This window comes from Diaphorina citri, unplaced genomic scaffold, assembly GCF_000475195.1.
Source record: "Diaphorina citri unplaced genomic scaffold, Diaci psyllid genome assembly version 1.1 scaffold87, whole genome shotgun sequence".
NCBI classification, from domain to species: Eukaryota; Metazoa; Arthropoda; class Insecta; order Hemiptera; family Psyllidae; genus Diaphorina; species Diaphorina citri.
In genome coordinates this window covers 1,277-18,941 of record NW_007377524.1, presented here as the reverse complement: position 1 = coordinate 18,941, position 17,665 = coordinate 1,277, and the positions used below count along the sequence as shown (strand labels likewise).

The 17,665-nt window shown below is 37.3% G+C and overlaps 1 protein-coding gene across 1 annotated transcript; it reads left to right on the top strand.

Moving 5' to 3' along the window:
* The first annotated feature begins 1,709 nt into the window (after positions 1 to 1,709).
* On the top strand, positions 1,710 to 17,641 carry LOC103524069 (cullin-3-like). Its single transcript, XM_026833256.1, has 9 exons — positions 1,710 to 2,284; positions 4,762 to 4,959; positions 5,305 to 5,490; positions 13,119 to 13,322; positions 13,655 to 13,838; positions 14,501 to 14,765; positions 15,051 to 15,285; positions 16,790 to 16,966; positions 17,436 to 17,641. Exons 1-9 carry the CDS (start codon positions 2,102 to 2,104, stop codon positions 17,622 to 17,624), a joined length of 1,821 nt encoding a protein of 606 aa, XP_026689057.1. The 5' UTR covers positions 1,710 to 2,101; the 3' UTR covers positions 17,625 to 17,641.
* The last annotated feature ends 24 nt before the right edge of the window (positions 17,642 to 17,665 follow it).

Genomic DNA, 17,665 nt, shown 5'->3' with positions numbered 1-17,665 from the left:
GACCCTTAGCCGTGGACCATAGTCGTGGGTCATAGGACGCCACATGTAGTAGTGGGTCATAGGACACCACATGTAGTCGTGGGTCATAGGACACCACATGTAGTAGTGGGTCATAGGACACCACATGTGGTACTTTTCAATGAATCTGATGCTATAGCCTTTCCTGTCTGTATTGAGCTGATGAGTCCAATAAATTTTCTACCTTACCAATTTTAACAGAAGCTGGTAGAGTACCCAGACAAGGCAAGTAGCTTTATAATGCTGGTACTTTTCAATGAATCTGATGCTATAGCCTTTGCTGTCTGTATTGAGCTGATGAGTCCAATAAATTTTCTACCTTACCAATTTTATCAGAAGCTGGTAGAGTACCCAGACAAGGCAAGTAGCTTTATAATGTATACCATCATAACAATGGAAACAAAAGTTGTATCTAGTACTTGCCTGAGATCGAGGAGTTTTATGGTTCTCTTTAATGCCTAGTTCTGTGGGGACCCTATGAATGAAATAATAAAATACCTACTAATTTGTATAAGAAGTCGAAAAGTTGTATCTAGTACTTGCCTGAGATCGAGGAGTTTTATGGTTCTCTTTAATGCCTAGTTCTGTGGGGACCCTATGAATGAAATAAAATACCTACTAATTTGTATAAGAAGTCGTTTGAGTAGGTAATAGAAGTGTGTATCTGTGAGGTCTAGGTAATTTCATGAAGGATTTAGCACTCCAAACTCGCATGCCGAAAAAACGTACCTTTGTTCAATCTCGTTGAGTGAGAAATGGTTTGTGTATTGGGGATGTGCTCTAACATTGTAGGGACATAATACTTGTGGCAAAATACTTACTTTTTACGAGAGGTAAGTAATATGTTAGATTTCTATGGTCATTTGGTCATAGTAAGAAAGTGATTTTTCTCTAGACATGGTATGGAACTCTGGTAACCCATCTTATTTGTTTTAATGTTACCTACCATAAAAACAACCTCAGTGGTGTACTGGTTAGCGCGTTGGACTTTGGATCTGGAAGTGGTTCGAGTCCATGTCAAGGCGAGAAAAATATGAATAGGTAGGTAAATTACGAAAATATGAGTTTTTGTTTTTACCCAAATGATGATATGAGAAATGGTTTGTGTATTGGGGATGTGCTCTAACATTGTAGGGACATAATACTTGTGGCAAAATACTTACTTTTTACGAGAGGTAATATGGTAGATTTCCATGGTCATTTGGTCATAGTAAGAAAGTGATTTTTCTCTAGACATGGTATGAAACTCTGGTAACCCATCTTATTTGTTTTAATGTTACCTACCATAAAAACAACCTCAGTGGTGTACTGGTTAGCGCGTTGGACTTTGGATCTGGAAGTGGTTCGAGAAAAATATGAATATCTAGGTAAATTACGAAAATATGAGTTTTTGTTTTTACCTAAATGATGATGAGTGATTGTCTACTGATTCACAGTGTCGAATATATCCACGCCGAGATGAAAGCAATAAAAAATTGAGAGAATATGATCATGTCAATTTTTCATGAGTTGAATTTATACCGCTCGATGATAAAGTTCCCAGTGGGAAAGAGGAACCAGTTGAATATTTCTTTGCGTTCTGAATGTAGCTTCGTTTCGGATTTGGCGTTAGGCGATTTTGGTTTTTATTTCTTAACCAACACTTTATTTTTATGCACAAAATTTTCTCACAGGCACAATTTAGCGCAAGTTGAAAACCTCATCGCCCGTTCAAAATTTTACAGTGTTCCATTTTCCTTTTGCAAACAATAATATTTATTCACTCACAGCCATTCTCTTAATCCGAAGAAGAACAAAACCTTCTAGCCATTGCTTTTAAAAATAACTTTTTTTAATAAAAAACAAATGAAAATATAATTGTTGAACTTGTTTTATAAAGAGCACAGATATAAATTCGTTAAATTTCACAAGGCTGAATTATTGTTAAGAGTGGATAAACCCTTGTACACATCTCTTGTATCAACATCAACATAGATTCATTCCAGTCAAGTGATAACTTTGTCACCCTATATGTACGGATTTTTGATTTTCGTGAACGATTAAGAGTGGTAGTATCGAGCGTAAATGAAAGTCGTGCCAAGGTATGATTAAATCACCGGATGAAGATGAGAATTATCACGATAGTGACGTGCTGCCGAGCGCCAAGTTAGATCCGATAGTTGTGTTCAATGTTGATGTTGAGAGTGGATGTAAATTTCAACTTGGATTATGGAAGCCTCGCTTGTTTTCGCCGAAAATTATCGGTGCTCCTGTCAGAAGAATGAGGGTAATGATAATGACATTAGCTATTAGGAAACTTTGGTTACCATTGATAACTATATGTATTCCTTCCTATTAAATATTCCTTCCTGATCCGATAGTTGTGTTCAATGTTGATGTTGAGAGTGGATGTAAATTTCAACTTGGATTATGGAAGCCTCGCTTGTTTTCGCCGAAAATAATCGGTGCTCCTGTCAGAAGAATGAGGGTAATGATAATGACATTAGCTATCAGGAAACTTTGGTTACCATTGATAACTATAGGTATTCCTTCCTATTAAATATTCCTTCCTAATAAATAGTGCAAATGTTATTCTTGTACTCAAGTTTTAGAATCAAGTCATTCGAAAGAAGATGTGAAGGTAAAATGTTGACTATCTAGACGAGAGTACAGAGTCGAGAATAGTCGAGGTTGTGGAGGAAGAACTAATCAAGAAACACATGAGAACTATAGTCGAGGTAAGCGGAACCCTCCACTGTTGAACTAGTTTTGTACTGGATTGTATGTACAAGAATGTACTAGACCAGGGATTTCCAACTAGCGGCCCGCAGGCCACATGTGGCCCGCCAGACTATTTTTGTGGCCCGCGAAGCTTTTTAGTGGGTCCCCTCGGGCTTCAAATTGGCTCTTTTACTATGGGGCGAACTCCGAAAATGTAGTGCATCCACACCCCCCTCAAGAAAATCCTGGTTATCGGCCTGCTTCCTTGTGTATGTGGCCCTCGAAGTACCTGCCTATGTAGTATGTGGCCCGCATATACACGAAAGTTGGAAATCCCTGTACTAGATTGATTCCTCTTGTCTGTGTGTACAATCTAGGACTGATCATATTTAGAGATCAAGTAAGTGTGTACAATATAGGACTGATTATATTTAGAGATCAAGTAAGTGTATACAATCTAGGACTGATTATATTTAGAGATCAAGTAAGTGTGTACAATCTAGGACTGATTATATTTAGAGATCAAGTGAGTGTGTACAATCTAGGACTGATTATATTTTCTCAATAATCACAGTGCTACCAAATCAAATGATAATGTGAAACGAGAGAGCAATAAACACATCGCCCCATCTCTTCCTCTCAACTCTGTCACAAGTGTCGATTAGGCAACGCATTTGCGAGGAAGAGTTGAGAGAAGTGTTAGCGTCACAACTCACAGTGGAAAATATCGGGGGAAGTAACGTTGTGTTGAGATGAGAGGAGTGTGGGTAAGTAAAGGTTGATTTCCCCCTACTATAGTTAGTACAAGTCACTCTCCAGTCACAATAATATGTGGAGTACATCTATCGTTCAAATCACAGTATGCTCTAATTCAGTAGTTCTCAACCTTTTTTTTACTCATCGCCCCCTTTTTCCTTTTCATGCTACCTATATTTTTTTTTTTAAATATGGAAATCGCTGCTGTAATTGCTTGCAAACTATTTGATCGTGTGCCTCTTTCTCTTTTAGGGGGTTTAAAGTCACTGTATAACTGTTGTTAAGGTTAAGGTCTTCAAATATTGGACGTGAACTATTTACTGTCTGTTGAACGTCCTTTGACGACTGGAGTGTGAACTGAACGGATAGTGGAAATCGAGCTGAAGGGTGTAGACTTAAGATTAAGAAGGTAATGCAAATCTGGATGGAAAGATGGATTATAAGAACTTGAAGATCGTGAAATTTTGGGACAAATAATATGGTGACATGCTCGGTTTATTCTTCTTATTCCAACAGGACCATTTCGATGATATATTTTCCCCTTAACCCATTGCGTACCGAGCCATTTTCACCTGATGACCCCAGGAGACCAGACTTTTTTTCATCAATTTCACGTGAACTGAATTGAATTGAATAAAGTGAAGTTTTTAATTGAGTATTTTTCCTTTGGTTTTCGTATGTTTGTTTCTTTGTTCCGTAACAATTCTGTCCAATTTTGATTGTAATTCAACACATACTCGTATTGCAGCCTTTTCTGAAGAAAAAGAAGGTAAAAACTTGAGAAAAGGGGCATAAGTACTGTTATTTATTTATAATTCAAAGCATGTCTTGAAGAAGGGACCCAATTTTTCATGGGGGGGAAAACATTGCCCACTTGTTATTTGTATAACAGTTTTCGTTGATTTCTAATTTCCCCAATGGAAGAAGAGCCTATGTCACTCTAGCAGACCTATATTAGTGATCATTAGCAATATCCTAGTTTGTAGCGCTCATGTTGACTTTTTTTTTCAACACAGATCACTTGGTAAGATCAACACTCAAGTAACGCAAGTTCACTTTAACTTAAATGATATCAACACCCAAGTTAAGCAAACATAAGAGGATACTTTTAAGCTCTTATTCTAAATTTTACAATACGTCTATGACACAAAGTTAAAGTTACTGAGAAAAAAAGTGAAGATTCAGACAAGAAATTTTGTTTTCCTCGTTCTCAGATAACAATGGATTTTTTTTTTTCTTTTTAACTTATTATAAAGCTTGATTTGATTTTGTTTTCCGTATTCTCAGATGACAATGGACGAGAAGTATGTACAAGATATTTGGCTCCTGCTGAAGAATGCTATCCAGGAGATTCAGAAGAAAAACAACTCAGGTCTCAGCTTTGAGGAGTTGTACAGAAATGCATACACCATGGTTCTGCATAAGCATGGAGAGAGACTGTACTCTGGACTCAAGGAAGTGGTCACTGCACATCTAGAAACAAAGGTAGGAGTCGAACCCGCGACCTAGCGCTTACAACGCAGATGCGCTACCCTCCCAGCTAAGTAGGCTGGTAATTCTTTAACTTGATTAACTGGACTACTTAAGGAAGTGGTCACTGCACATCTAGAAACAAAGGTAGGAGTCGAACCCGCGACCTAGCGCTTACAACGCAGATGCGCTACCCTCCAAGCTAACTAGGTTGGTAATTCTTTAACTTGATTAACTGGACTGGGTTATACCCTAGTCAAGTGTAGACAAAATATTCTAATTCATTTTCCAGTTATAATGCTTCTTGACAAAGTATCCCGTTTAGAAAATATTATTTATTCCTTCATTTCATATTTCCAGGTCAGAGAAGACGTCCTAAAATCCCTGAACAACAATTTCCTTCAAACTCTGAACCAGGCGTGGAATGATCATCAGACTTCAATGGTGATGATACGAGATATTCTTATGTATATGGATCGGGTATATGTTCAACAGAACGATGTAGATAATGTGTACAATCTAGGACTGATTATATTTAGAGATCAAGTAAGTGTGTACAATCTGGGGCTGATTATATTTAGAGATCAAGTAAGTGTGTACAATCTAGGACGGATTATATTTAGAGATCAAGTAAGTGTGTACAATCTAGGACTGATTATATTTAGAGATCAAGTAAGTGTGTACAATCTAGGACTGATTATATTTAGAGATTAAGTTAGCGATGGGTTTGAAAAGTTGGAAACTGTGTGAAAGTTAGCCTTGGGTTTGAAAAGTTAGAGAAACTATGTGAAGTTTGTCATGATTTAGTAAAGTTTAATGTTAGAAACTGTTGAAAAGTCTACTTCCTTCTCTTCTTCGAAGACAAATAAAAAAAATATGATTCGCGCATTTTTCCTTCCGTTTTTCTACTCCTTTGGTCTGATTCAGGCAAATAAAATAATAAAAAAAAAACCAAAAAATAAAAATAAAAAAAAATATAGAAAGGAGGAAAAAATCCCAACAACTTATAAAACCTTTTTTTGTTTGATTCAAACTTCTTTTTATGTTTAGCTGGTTGTTTCTTTGTTGTGGAGGAAAAAAAAATAATACATGGCCAAAATAATAAAATAAGTAAGTAAATTTATTGGATTAAAGAGCCCAAAAAAAATCGAAAGTATTGTCACATTACCCCAACAACTTATAAAACCTTTTTTTGTTTGATTCAAACTTCTTTTTATGTTTAGCTGGTTGTTTCTTTGTTGTGGAGGAAAAAAAAAAAAATAATAATAATACATGGCCAAAATAAAAAAATAAGTAAGTAAATTTATTTGATTAAAGAGCCCAAAAAAATCGAAAGTATTGTCACATTACGTTTTTTAGCCCGTCCTTCCTTTATTATTACGATAGTAATAAAAAAAGGTATAGTGGACGGGCTATTGTATTCGCTTCGGTGTCTGTCTGTCAGTCTGTCTGTCCCCATAGAAGGACTTATCCAAACCTGGTCGACCTATATATCAAATTAAAGGCCTTTTTACCAGGAACACGAAAATGGTGGTGCAAATTTTGTTATAAGATACAATATAGCCGCTGTTTTAATGCTACAGAAAGAAGGACAATAAAACAAAGGGGAAAACTCACTTATCTAATTCTAACCCACATGCTTTTGTATCTCACAGACGGAGTGCGGATGTCAGTTCACCTCCAAACTAGAGGGTATGTTCAAGGACATGACCATATCCAATACACTCATGGAAGAATTCAAGGAGAGTGTGAACACAGCTAGTTTGGCTGGGGTAGATTTGAGTGTGCGTGTTCTCACTACTGGGTACTGGCCCACTCAGACAGCACAGGCATGTACCGTACCTCTGCCCCCACGCCAAGCATTTGAAGTATTTAGAAGGTGAGATACGCGTATTTTAGCTTTTGTAGAACATACCGAATAGTAAATGGATAAAATGCTAATATGTAGCCGAGGATTAGATTGGTACTACGTGAGGTTGTGAGCACATACATAGATAGATACAAATACACACATTGTAGAGGTTTATGTAGATACACACTTGATTGTTATGTACGCAGATGCGATTGTAGTATCTTGGTTTGGTTCATTCATATTCGTAAGGAGAATCCAGGGGTCGCGGTCTTAATGATCAGATTTCAAGTCAGGAGGTCATTGGGACTGTAGTCAATGGAGAAAGCTCCTGGATTTGGGTTTTGTACTTGACTTTAGTGCACCCTTTGGAAATATCCTCATTGAATAAGCTTCTTAATGCCTTTGTTTAGTGGCTAGAAAAGGCAGAGGTCTTCAAAAAGAGCATTTTTTTTGCGCTGAATACGAAAATAACATTAATTTCTGTCTGATCACGTGTGTTAAGTAACATCGACCGTGGATAGACCTTGGAATTAAGCAATGTGAACTGTCGATTTTTAACTCTAGCCAATCTGATTTGCTCAATCCAAGAGTTAAAAGTCAATTCTAAAACGAAATGGATGGTTCTCGCAATAAATGGATCAAATTATAATTATACTAATGTCATTTCTCTGTTTCAGGACGAAGAGGAAGGACAGCCAGAGCCATTGGCGATTTTCAAGTTGTTCTTCCCTTCGTCTACAATAGAAACTTTTGAGGAGGAAGAAAACCATTTGGCAGAATGCACCATGAGAGGTGTGAGGATCTCTCACAGAGGTATGCGTAAATGATGAAATCTCTCTCTCTCTCTCTCTCTCCCCGATTATTTCCCCCCTTTTCAATAAATTGTCCGGGTGGACTCTTCATTATTACAGCCTAGATACTTAAATCTTATGAGTAATGTAAATATGACCTAAACTGCATAAGCAGACACGGCTGTCAGGTGGTTGCCAAATGAGGTACCACTCAAATAAGTTCATGCGGTTTCACCAGCCTCAACAAATCATCAACTGTGAGAAGATGTTTTTTTTTATTTTTATTTTTTTTTTAAGAGGTTTGACAGAGGGAACTGTAACTGCTATGGTCTTATTTTTTTTTTTTTTTTAAGAGGTTTGACAGAGGGAACTGTAACTGCTATGGTCTTATCGTCCCGAAATCGAAGAGAGAAGGAAGACAGGATAGGAGAAAGCCAGCCGTTCCGAGAACGAACTTTATCCCATCAGGATAAAATCCGCCCCGGGCGGGAATCGAACCCGCTTACAAGGCAGACGCACTACCAACCAAGCCAACTAGGCTGGTTTACCTCAGGCTTAGGATGATCTTCTAGTGTCTTTACCCGTGTAAATCTCGACGCGACGAAAGGGTAAACCTGGGATTTCCCGGTAAATTATTTGGCCATAAGTTCCCTAGAAATGCTCCGATTTCGAAACACTAAGATGATTGATTTTCTTTTTCAGATCCTAACAAAGATGTTGCAATTAACGAGGTTGCGAATTATGCAGTTGCTCGGTTTGGGATGTAAAACAGACACACAAGTACCTTAGTAGGTACATTATTCCTTATACAGTCCCAGTAGTGCAGTAGCTAATGCACTGGACTGATAACCAAAGAGTCTGTGGTTCAAATCCCAGCTAAAACACAAAATAACTGAGGTTTAACCCACCATTTTTGTAAGATTAAGTTTAAACATCATCCCATCCTTACAACTCAACACCTTTTGAGACTCCCAGCATCACTATTATTGTCATTCTAGAAACAAAAACTGCTATGTCTTATTGCTTGAGATTTTCATATGTGGTACCATTGATGGCCAGGTCGACAATGTTAGTTTATACTTCATAAGTGAGTTTAGATTAGACTCCATTGAATGTTGAAGTTAAACTCTTGATTTGAAATCAACTAAATAAGTAGATTGCTTAATTTAAAGGTTAAACTTAAATGGAGTTTAAACTATTGGACTTTACTTATAGTATGTTTGTTTTATATGCATAATAGATAAAGTATGGACTTTAAACTCACTTTGCCAGCCTAGTTACCTTGGTTGGTAGTGTGTCTGCCTTGTAAGTGCTAGGCTGCGGGTTTGATTCCCGCCCGGGGCAGATTTTATCCTGATGGGATAATGTTCATTCTTGGAACGGCTGGCTTTCTCCTATCCTGTCTTCCTTCTCTCTTTGATTTTGGGATGATAAGACCATAGCAGTTACAGTTTCCTCTGTCAAACCTCTTAAAAAAAAAAATAAAAATAAAAATAAAACATACAAACAAACAAACTCACTTTATGAACACAGCTATGAAAGTGTCTTATTCTCTTGTACAACCCCTGTTATCATAATATATTGCTACACCCAGCAATGAAGAAAGAGGAAAAACGTTATTTACTTACACTTCAGTCATCCAATGAAGCCTTTTATTTATTGTGTCTCTTGAAAGGTTTGTAAAAAGAGACCCAGGTTCTTATCAGTATTTGCTTTCAGACTGGTTTTATGTTTGCTCAGCTTCAATTTTCTATCAGGTACAGGTATGTATAAATCCCATGCCACCAGTCAGAACTTATCTGTCTTGGCAATATTCTAATGTTTATTTTTATTGATTCCTATATTCAATTTCAAACAAAGCAATATAATCCTGAAAGCCAAACTGTTTAGGCAAGCAATATCATTGCTGTATGTGCAAAACAAGTCTCTTTTTGTTTGTTTGTCCTTTGAAGTTTTGAACTGAACAAGGTTTGCTTCCAAGTAGGTACTTAATTGTGTCAAATGTAATACAAGTCACTTGGTAGGTATTCAAGTGCATTTGATGTGTGTGGTACTTCTCAATGAATCTGATGCTATAGCCTTTGCTGTCTGTATTGAGCTGATGAGTCCAATAAATTTTCTACCTTACCAATTTTATCAGAAGCTCTTGGGTATAGACCCTAATGTGACATAGGTTACACCTACCAGGACATAGGTCTGGAGAGGGACATAGGTCCCATCGTCATTCATAGCGACTATGGTGGACAACTATATCACCTCCACGGATGGATGTAGGACTATACCACCTCCAAATCGTCCTGTCACGGTCGCCAGATGTTGCTTTACGCAGACCAAAGTCCTCCATACATGTAGAATGTATTTAGTACATCAAGATCCCGCATTTAGTTTGGTAAATGATGGCATTTACTACAGTTCCTTCTCGGCTGCTCGGAATGGTTGGCTTTCTCCTGTCTTGTTTTCTTCTCTCTTCGCTTTCGGAATGATACCTAGGACTTTAGCAAGTTGTAAAAAAAACACTGATCAGTTTTGGCCTCATTTCCTATGTATCTACCAAGCATGATCCTCTGCCTTTCAACCTCATTGAAAATCATGCTCCCCAACCTATGAAGTATAATTTTCTTGACATCTTGTATTTCTCATGCATATACAGTTCCTTCTCGGCTTCTCGGAATGGTTGGCTTTCTCCTGTCTTGTTTTCTTCTCTCTTCCCTTTCGGAATGATACCTAGGACTTTAGCAAGTTGTAAAAAAAAACACTGATCAGTTTTGACCTCATTTCCTAAGCATGATCCTCTGCCTTTCAACCTCATTGAAAATCATGCTCCCCAACCTATGAAGTATAATTTTCTTGACATCTTGTATTTCTCATCTTTTCAACACCTTTCTGCCGTGAAGCGAAGAAGTTTGAGTGTAAAATTAGGCAAGAATAATGGGTATATGACTCCCAGATTTTGAAACTTTTCTACTTTTCAACCTCTTGACTACGACTTTAGAGGAGTATCAAGAATTTTGGATTGGCCTCAGAATAAGTTGGCACTTTTGACTCCTAAAAAGTTATTCGTGAAGCTAGCTACATTTGTAACTTTTGTATCTTTGTAAAAAAAAAAAAAACATTCAAGATGGGGTCTGATTTGTCCTGGGATTCTGTGATTTTGTGCTGAGAACTTTTCTTCTAACTTCTAATGAAATCAAAAAAAGTTTTATTAGTTTTCATTCAAGATGGGGTCTGATTGGATCTAGCACAGGGGAGCGTGTTGAGGACGAGATTTTTCGAGAAAAATCCCATGACAACAGTAGGGGGATGGGATTTTATTTTTATTAGTTTTACTATCAAATTAAATGCTTCAATTAATTAAAAATACGCGAGCTCACAATGCAAATTTAACGTTAACGCTTTGATCAATCGCTTCAGTAATGTTTTCTGTTTGAAACTAGCTCCGGTCCCGTTGAGAAAAGAACAAAAATGTTTTAGGAGCTAAGCAGAGAAAGTTCATTCTTGATTGCTTTTTTAATTGTTTTTTCCCCTTTTCTTTTAATTTGCCAAGTTTCGTCTCAATCAGGATTTTAAGATGATGAGAGGAGGAGGAATGCCTAAAAAAGAAGGCAAGATGAGGATACGTGCTTTTCCTGTAAGTATACCTACCTACCTACCTACCTAGAACAATACCCACTTTATTCTTACCTATTCATCTGTGAACTTTATTGGTATGATAATTAGACAGATGATATTGGGAACAATACCCACTTTATTCTTACCTATTCATCTGTGAACTTTATTGGTATGATAATTAGACAGATGATATTGGTGAATTATGTCAGTTATCTAGGTAACTGTGCCCTAATTCACCAAAGTATGGAAAAGTATTTACAATTCCATATTTCGATATGATTCGTCCAAATTCAAAATTCTGCTTTTCCATTGGCTATTACACTTGTAAGATACTTTTCCATACTTTGGTGATTTAGGGCACTGGTCTTTGTTGGGTCTGAGTATTCTACATATTTATTTTGATAGATCTGTTTTAGTGTGATCATAATTCACTGTAATATACTTACAAAAAGATTACACTTGACTCTCATTGTTTCGACAATAAATACAATAGGTAGGTACTTAATGACCAAAGTGTTTCTCATTTTCAAATCCTTCAAAGGATCTTTCCACAGGGCTTTTAAACTTACTGCTGTACCTTCCCTTGTAGACCATAGTGGTCTATTTTGTGTTCCAATTTCCTAGCTGTAGTTCCTTATTCTGGGACTGATTATATTTAGAGATCAAGTAAGTGTGTACAATCTAGAACTGATTATATTTGGAGATCAAGTAAGTGTGTACAATCTAGGACTGATTATATTCAGAGATCAAGTAAGTGTGTACAATCTAGGACTGATTATATTTAGAGATCAAGTAAGTGTGTACAACCTAGGACTGATTATATTTAGAGATCAAGTAAGTGTGTACAATCTAGGACTGATTATATTTAGAGATCAAGTAAGTGTGTACAATCTAGCTTGTGAGGGTCTTCAATTTAGAAAACCTGATGGGTAGCAACTGTTGATTATTATTTTTTAAAAGCTAGGTACATACCTAGATTGATGCCATGAAACGGTAACCTTCTGACATAAAGTCAAGCATAAATCTAACAACCTAATCTTAATCTTACAGTCTCAGGTTCTCAAACCATTGTAAAACAGACACACAAGTACCTTAGTAGGTACATTATTCCTTATACAGTCCCAGTAGTGCAGTAGCTAATGCACTGGACTGATAACCAAAGAGTCTGTGGTTCAAATCCCAGCTAAAACAAAATAACTGAGGTTTAACCCACCATTTTTGTAAGATTAAGTTTAAACATCATCCCATCCTTACAACTCAACACCTTTTGAGACTCCCAGCATCACTATTATTGTCATTCTAGAAACAAAAACTGCTATGTCTTATTGCTTGAGATTTTCATATGTGGTATCATTGATGGCCAGGTCCACAATGTGAGTTTATACTTCATAAGTGAGTTTAGATTAGACTCCATTGAATAATGAAGTTAAACTCTTGATTTGAAATCAACTAAATAGATTGCTTAATTTAAAGGTTAAACTTAAATGGAGTTTAAACTATTGGACTTTATAGTATGTTTGTTTTATATGCATAATAGATAAAGTATGGACTTTAAACTCACTTTGCCAGCCTAGTTACCTTGGTTGGTAGTGTGCTTAGAGATCAAGTAAGTTTTATTTTTAGTCCATATTTTTGTTTCCTTTAAAAGAAGGCTTTTACTACCTGCAAAGCCATTCGAAAAAAACTGTCTTGTGCAATCCAGTTTGCACAAGTGAATCGTAGCATGTGAACGCAGGCTTGAAATTTGCATAAGCCAAAACACTTTTTCTGGGTTCCTTACAGTTTTGTGCAAACCGCACAAACCGGCTTGGTATTTCAATTTCATTGTTTTTTCCATTTTAGTTTATGTTATTGTGTATTTTCCACGTCCCTTAGGCGTTAGGTTGTAAGATATGTTATTCTGTATTTTTCATTTCCCTCAGGTTGTAAGATATGGTTGTATCCGAGATCACCTGCGTGATACACTGCTAGGCCAGGTTGTAAAGGAACGCAAAGGTGAAGTGGTGGATAGGATTGCCATTAAGAACGCATCTCAAATGTTGATGGTTCTGGGCATCAACTCTCGGGCCGTATATGAGGAAGATTTTGAGAGACCTTTCCTGCAACAGTCTGCTGAATTCTATAAGGTAAGAAGGTTTTACATTAATTATAATGAACTCTTTAGTGGCGAGGTTAACGCCGGAGGCGTTCTCTACCACTTAACCCTTAGAGATCCATTATTATGTGGACACACTCTCAAGCACACACTTGTGACATATAAGAGCTGACGATGTTGTAAGACGAAACCGGTCCTCATCAAAAACAAGTAACTGAAGTACATAAAGTTACCATTCCTCCCTCTACAATGGGAGAAAAACTTACAAATAATGGCAAAATTTTGCACACTGTAAAACATTTCGAATTTTTTACTTTCCTATCCTAACTTATAATGTTCCACTCGGATCGTTTTATTTTCCAGATGGAATCTCAAAGGTTTCTCGCTGAGAACAGTGCCTCAGTTTACATCAAGAAGGTAGAAGCTCGCATCAATGAGGAGGCAGAGAGAGCTAAACACTATCTAGACGAGAGTACAGAGTCGAGAATAGTCGAGGTTGTGGAGGAAGAACTAATCAAGAAACACATGAGAACTATAGTCGAGGTAAGCGGAACCCTCCACTGTTGAACTAGTTTTGTACTGGATTGTATGTACAAGAATGTACTAGACCAGGGATTTCCAACTAGCGGCCCGCAGGCCACATGTGGCCCGCCAGACTATTTTTGTGGCCCGCGAAGCTTTTTAGTGGGTCCCCTCGGGCTTCAAATTGGCTCTTTTCTTCACGTCCAAACTACACAGGTAAGTGTTCCCTCAGACCGTCTGAGTGTGACTGGTGGAAGGTGTTTCCGCCACACACTTTCCTACTGTCTGACAGACTCAGGTCTGAGTAGATGTCCCGACCCAAGAGGAAATGAACCATAAATGCGGTCTCAACGGAGCATTGACCATAACCCCGACCCTTGCAGAAAATGTAGAAATTGACCTGAATATTTTTTCTATGATGGTCTTGGTGAGGGTCATTAGTCTATGGTCACCGTTGTGGCCGCACAGTTGGGTGGTAGAGAACGCCTCCGGCGTTAACTTCGCCTAGTGTGTGCCTTCCACTCAACAGTCTATTATTATGATTCAGGCTAAAAGAAATTGAGAAATCACATATGAAACGTTTAGAAAGGAAGCAAACTAAACGGCTACATGATTGCAACTGAAATCTTTTTTTATTTATACTGGCCAAACTACTAAACATGAAACACCGTGTTAATGATTTCAGAGTGAAGATCCAAACGGTAGCGGCTAAGGGCGAGTCAGAACCTGAACGTCGTGAAACCCGCAGCAAAGTAGATGAAGATAGGAAACACGAAATCGAGGCGGCTGTGGTGAGAATCATGAAGGCGAGGAAACGGATGCAACACAACACACTCATCACCGAGGTGACAGAACAACTCAAGAGCCGCTTCCTGCCCTCCCCCGTCATTATTAAGAAGAGAATCGAGAGTCTTATTGAGCGAGAGTATCTGGCCAGAACCCCTGAAGATAGGTAAGAATTGTTATCTGGTAAATTGAATCCTGAGATCCCGAAACAGCTGAAGGCAAATTTTGTGAACTTTTGGTATATGTCATAACAGTTTACAATTGTGATATTTGATGTCAAAAGAGCAGTGAGAAAAATCCTAACAGGAACAAGCACAAAAATATTTCTGGTGAACCCTGATTTTTTTTTCCTTTCAAGTGGCGATTTCTTCCAATTGAATGGAAGACCATTTTTTGATCTTCCGAAAAGTAGTAAAAGTGGACAGTCCTCTTGAATTGATCCTTTCAAAAGCATACTCGATTTTAAATCTAAATCTCTTGTTCTTGTTTTATTTCTAATACTGGATATAATGTGGTATTTTGTGCAGGGTAAGGCTCTGGTGAAGGAGGATGATGCAAGTAGTGTGACTACAGCAAGTAGTACTACAGGAGTAGCGACCACACCATGCGTTCCTGGAACGTCAAGTAGTGGAACAGGGGGAGGGGGAGGAGGAGGAAGCGGAAATAATGCCATTGTATTTGTTCAGGTAAGACTATGACTAACTACTAACTATTCATTCAACATTATTATGAATCATTCATATTTTATTGAATTCTAGTTGTTGACTTATACAACAGTGGGTTGTATAATCATCGGTAGTTACTTAAATTGCATACAACTTTTAAATCCATACAACTGATCCATACCGGTTGTATGGATTCACCATTGTGCTTTTTTTTTAATGTTCCAATGAACGACAACCATTTGTGTAAATGTCCTGCCACGGAAACCAGCATTGATATTGTAGCAAAATATTGGGATGGTAGTTGATTTTTTTTTTTTTTTTTTTTTTTTAATTTTTGATCGGGGGAAGTAACGTTGTGTTGAGATGAGAGGAGTGTGGGTAAGTAAAGGTTGATTTCCCCCTACTATAGTTAGTACAAGTCACTCTCCAGTCACAATAATATGTGGAGTACATCTATCGTTCAAATCACAGTATGCTCTAATTCAGTAGTTCTCAACCTTTTTTTACTCATCGCCCCCTTTTTCCTTTTCATGCTACCTATATTTTTTTTTTTAAATATGGAAATCGCTGCTGTAATTGCTTGCAAACTATTTGATCGTGTGCCTCTTTCTCTTTTAGGGGGTTTAAAGTCACTGTATAACTGTTGTTAAGGTTAAGGTCTTCAAATATTGGACGTGAACTATTTACTGTCTGTTGAACGTCCTTTGACGACTGGAGTGTGAACTGAACGGATAGTGGAAATCGAGCTGAAGGGTGTAGACTTAAGATTAAGAAGGTAATGCAAATCTGGATGGAAAGATGGATTATAAGAACTTGAAGATCGTGAAATTTTGGGACAAATAATATGGTGACATGCTCGGTTTATTCTTCTTATTCCAACAGGACCATTTCGATGATATATTTTCCCCTTAAGTTCCTAATTGTCAACTCTAGGTCTATCATATGTGATACCCACGGTACGCAATGGGTTAAGTTCCTAATTGTCAACTCTAAATTCTATCAAATCCACAATAAAACTGCTCCATCCATTACCTTCTTGATCTTAGGTACAGACAGGCTATGACTAACTACTAACTATTCATTCAACATTATTATGAATCATTATTCATATTTTATTGAATTCTAGTTGTTGACTTATACAACAGTGGGTTGCATAATCATCGGTAGTTACTTAAATTGCATACAACTTAAATCCATACAACCGATCCATACCGGTTGTATGGATTCACCATTGTGCTTTTTTTTTTCTTTTTTTTTTTTTAATGTTCCAATGAACGACAAACATTTGTGTAAATGTCCTGCCACGGAAACCAGCATTGATATTGTAGCAAAATATTGGGATGGTAGTTGAATTTTTTTCTCCAATTTTCACATTTACAACTAGTTGTTTACTTATTGAATGATCAAGGGAAGCTGTAGTTTATTTTTTAAAGAAATTATTCATGTTTTGTCATCTCCTAAACACATTTTCAAGACAAAAAAAATATATAAAAGTTAACTTGAATATTTCTCTCCTGTTTGACAGAATCTGCTCGATCTGAAGGATAAGTTAGATCACTTCCTGCACAACTCGTTCGCCAATGACAAAATCTTCAAGCAAATGATCGCCTCAGACTTTGAGTACTTCCTCAATTTGAATCACAAGTCACCGGAGAACCTCTCCCTATTCATTGACGATAAACTCAAGAAAGGCGTGAAAGGGGTAAGTGAACTGAATTGAATTGAATAAAGTGAAGTTTTTAATTGAGTATTTTTCCTTTGGTTTTCGTATGTTTGTTTCTTTGTTCCGTAACAATTCTGTCCAATTTTGATTGTAATTCAACACATACTCGTATTGCAGCCTTTTCTGAAGAAAAAGAAGGTAAAAACTTGAGAAAAGGGGCATAAGTACTGTTATTTATTTATAATTCAAAGCATGTCTTGAAGAAGGGACCCAATTTTTCATGGGGGGGAAAACATTGCCCACTTGTTATTTGTATAACAGTTTTCGTTGATTTCTAATTTCCCCAATGGAAGAAGAGCCTATGTCACTCTAGCAGACCTATATTAGTGATCATTAGCAATATCCTAGTTTGTAGCGCTCTGTCCTTCTTCCGGGCACCGATTCAATTAACTTCTCTATCGTCCGTTGCTGAAAGTTCTCTAAAATCCATTATATCTCGTGTTTCCAGATGACAGAGTTAGACATAGAGACTGTGCTAGACAAGACGATGGTTCTGTTCAGATTCCTACAGGAGAAGGACGTGTTCGAGCGATATTACAAGCAACATTTAGCCAAACGATTGCTACTCGACAAGTCCGTCAGCGATGACAGCGAAAAAAATATGATCTCAAAGTTAAAGGTGAGAAACTTGCCGTGAGTCTCGAGCTGTGAAGTTTGCCGAGTTAGAAACTGTGTGAA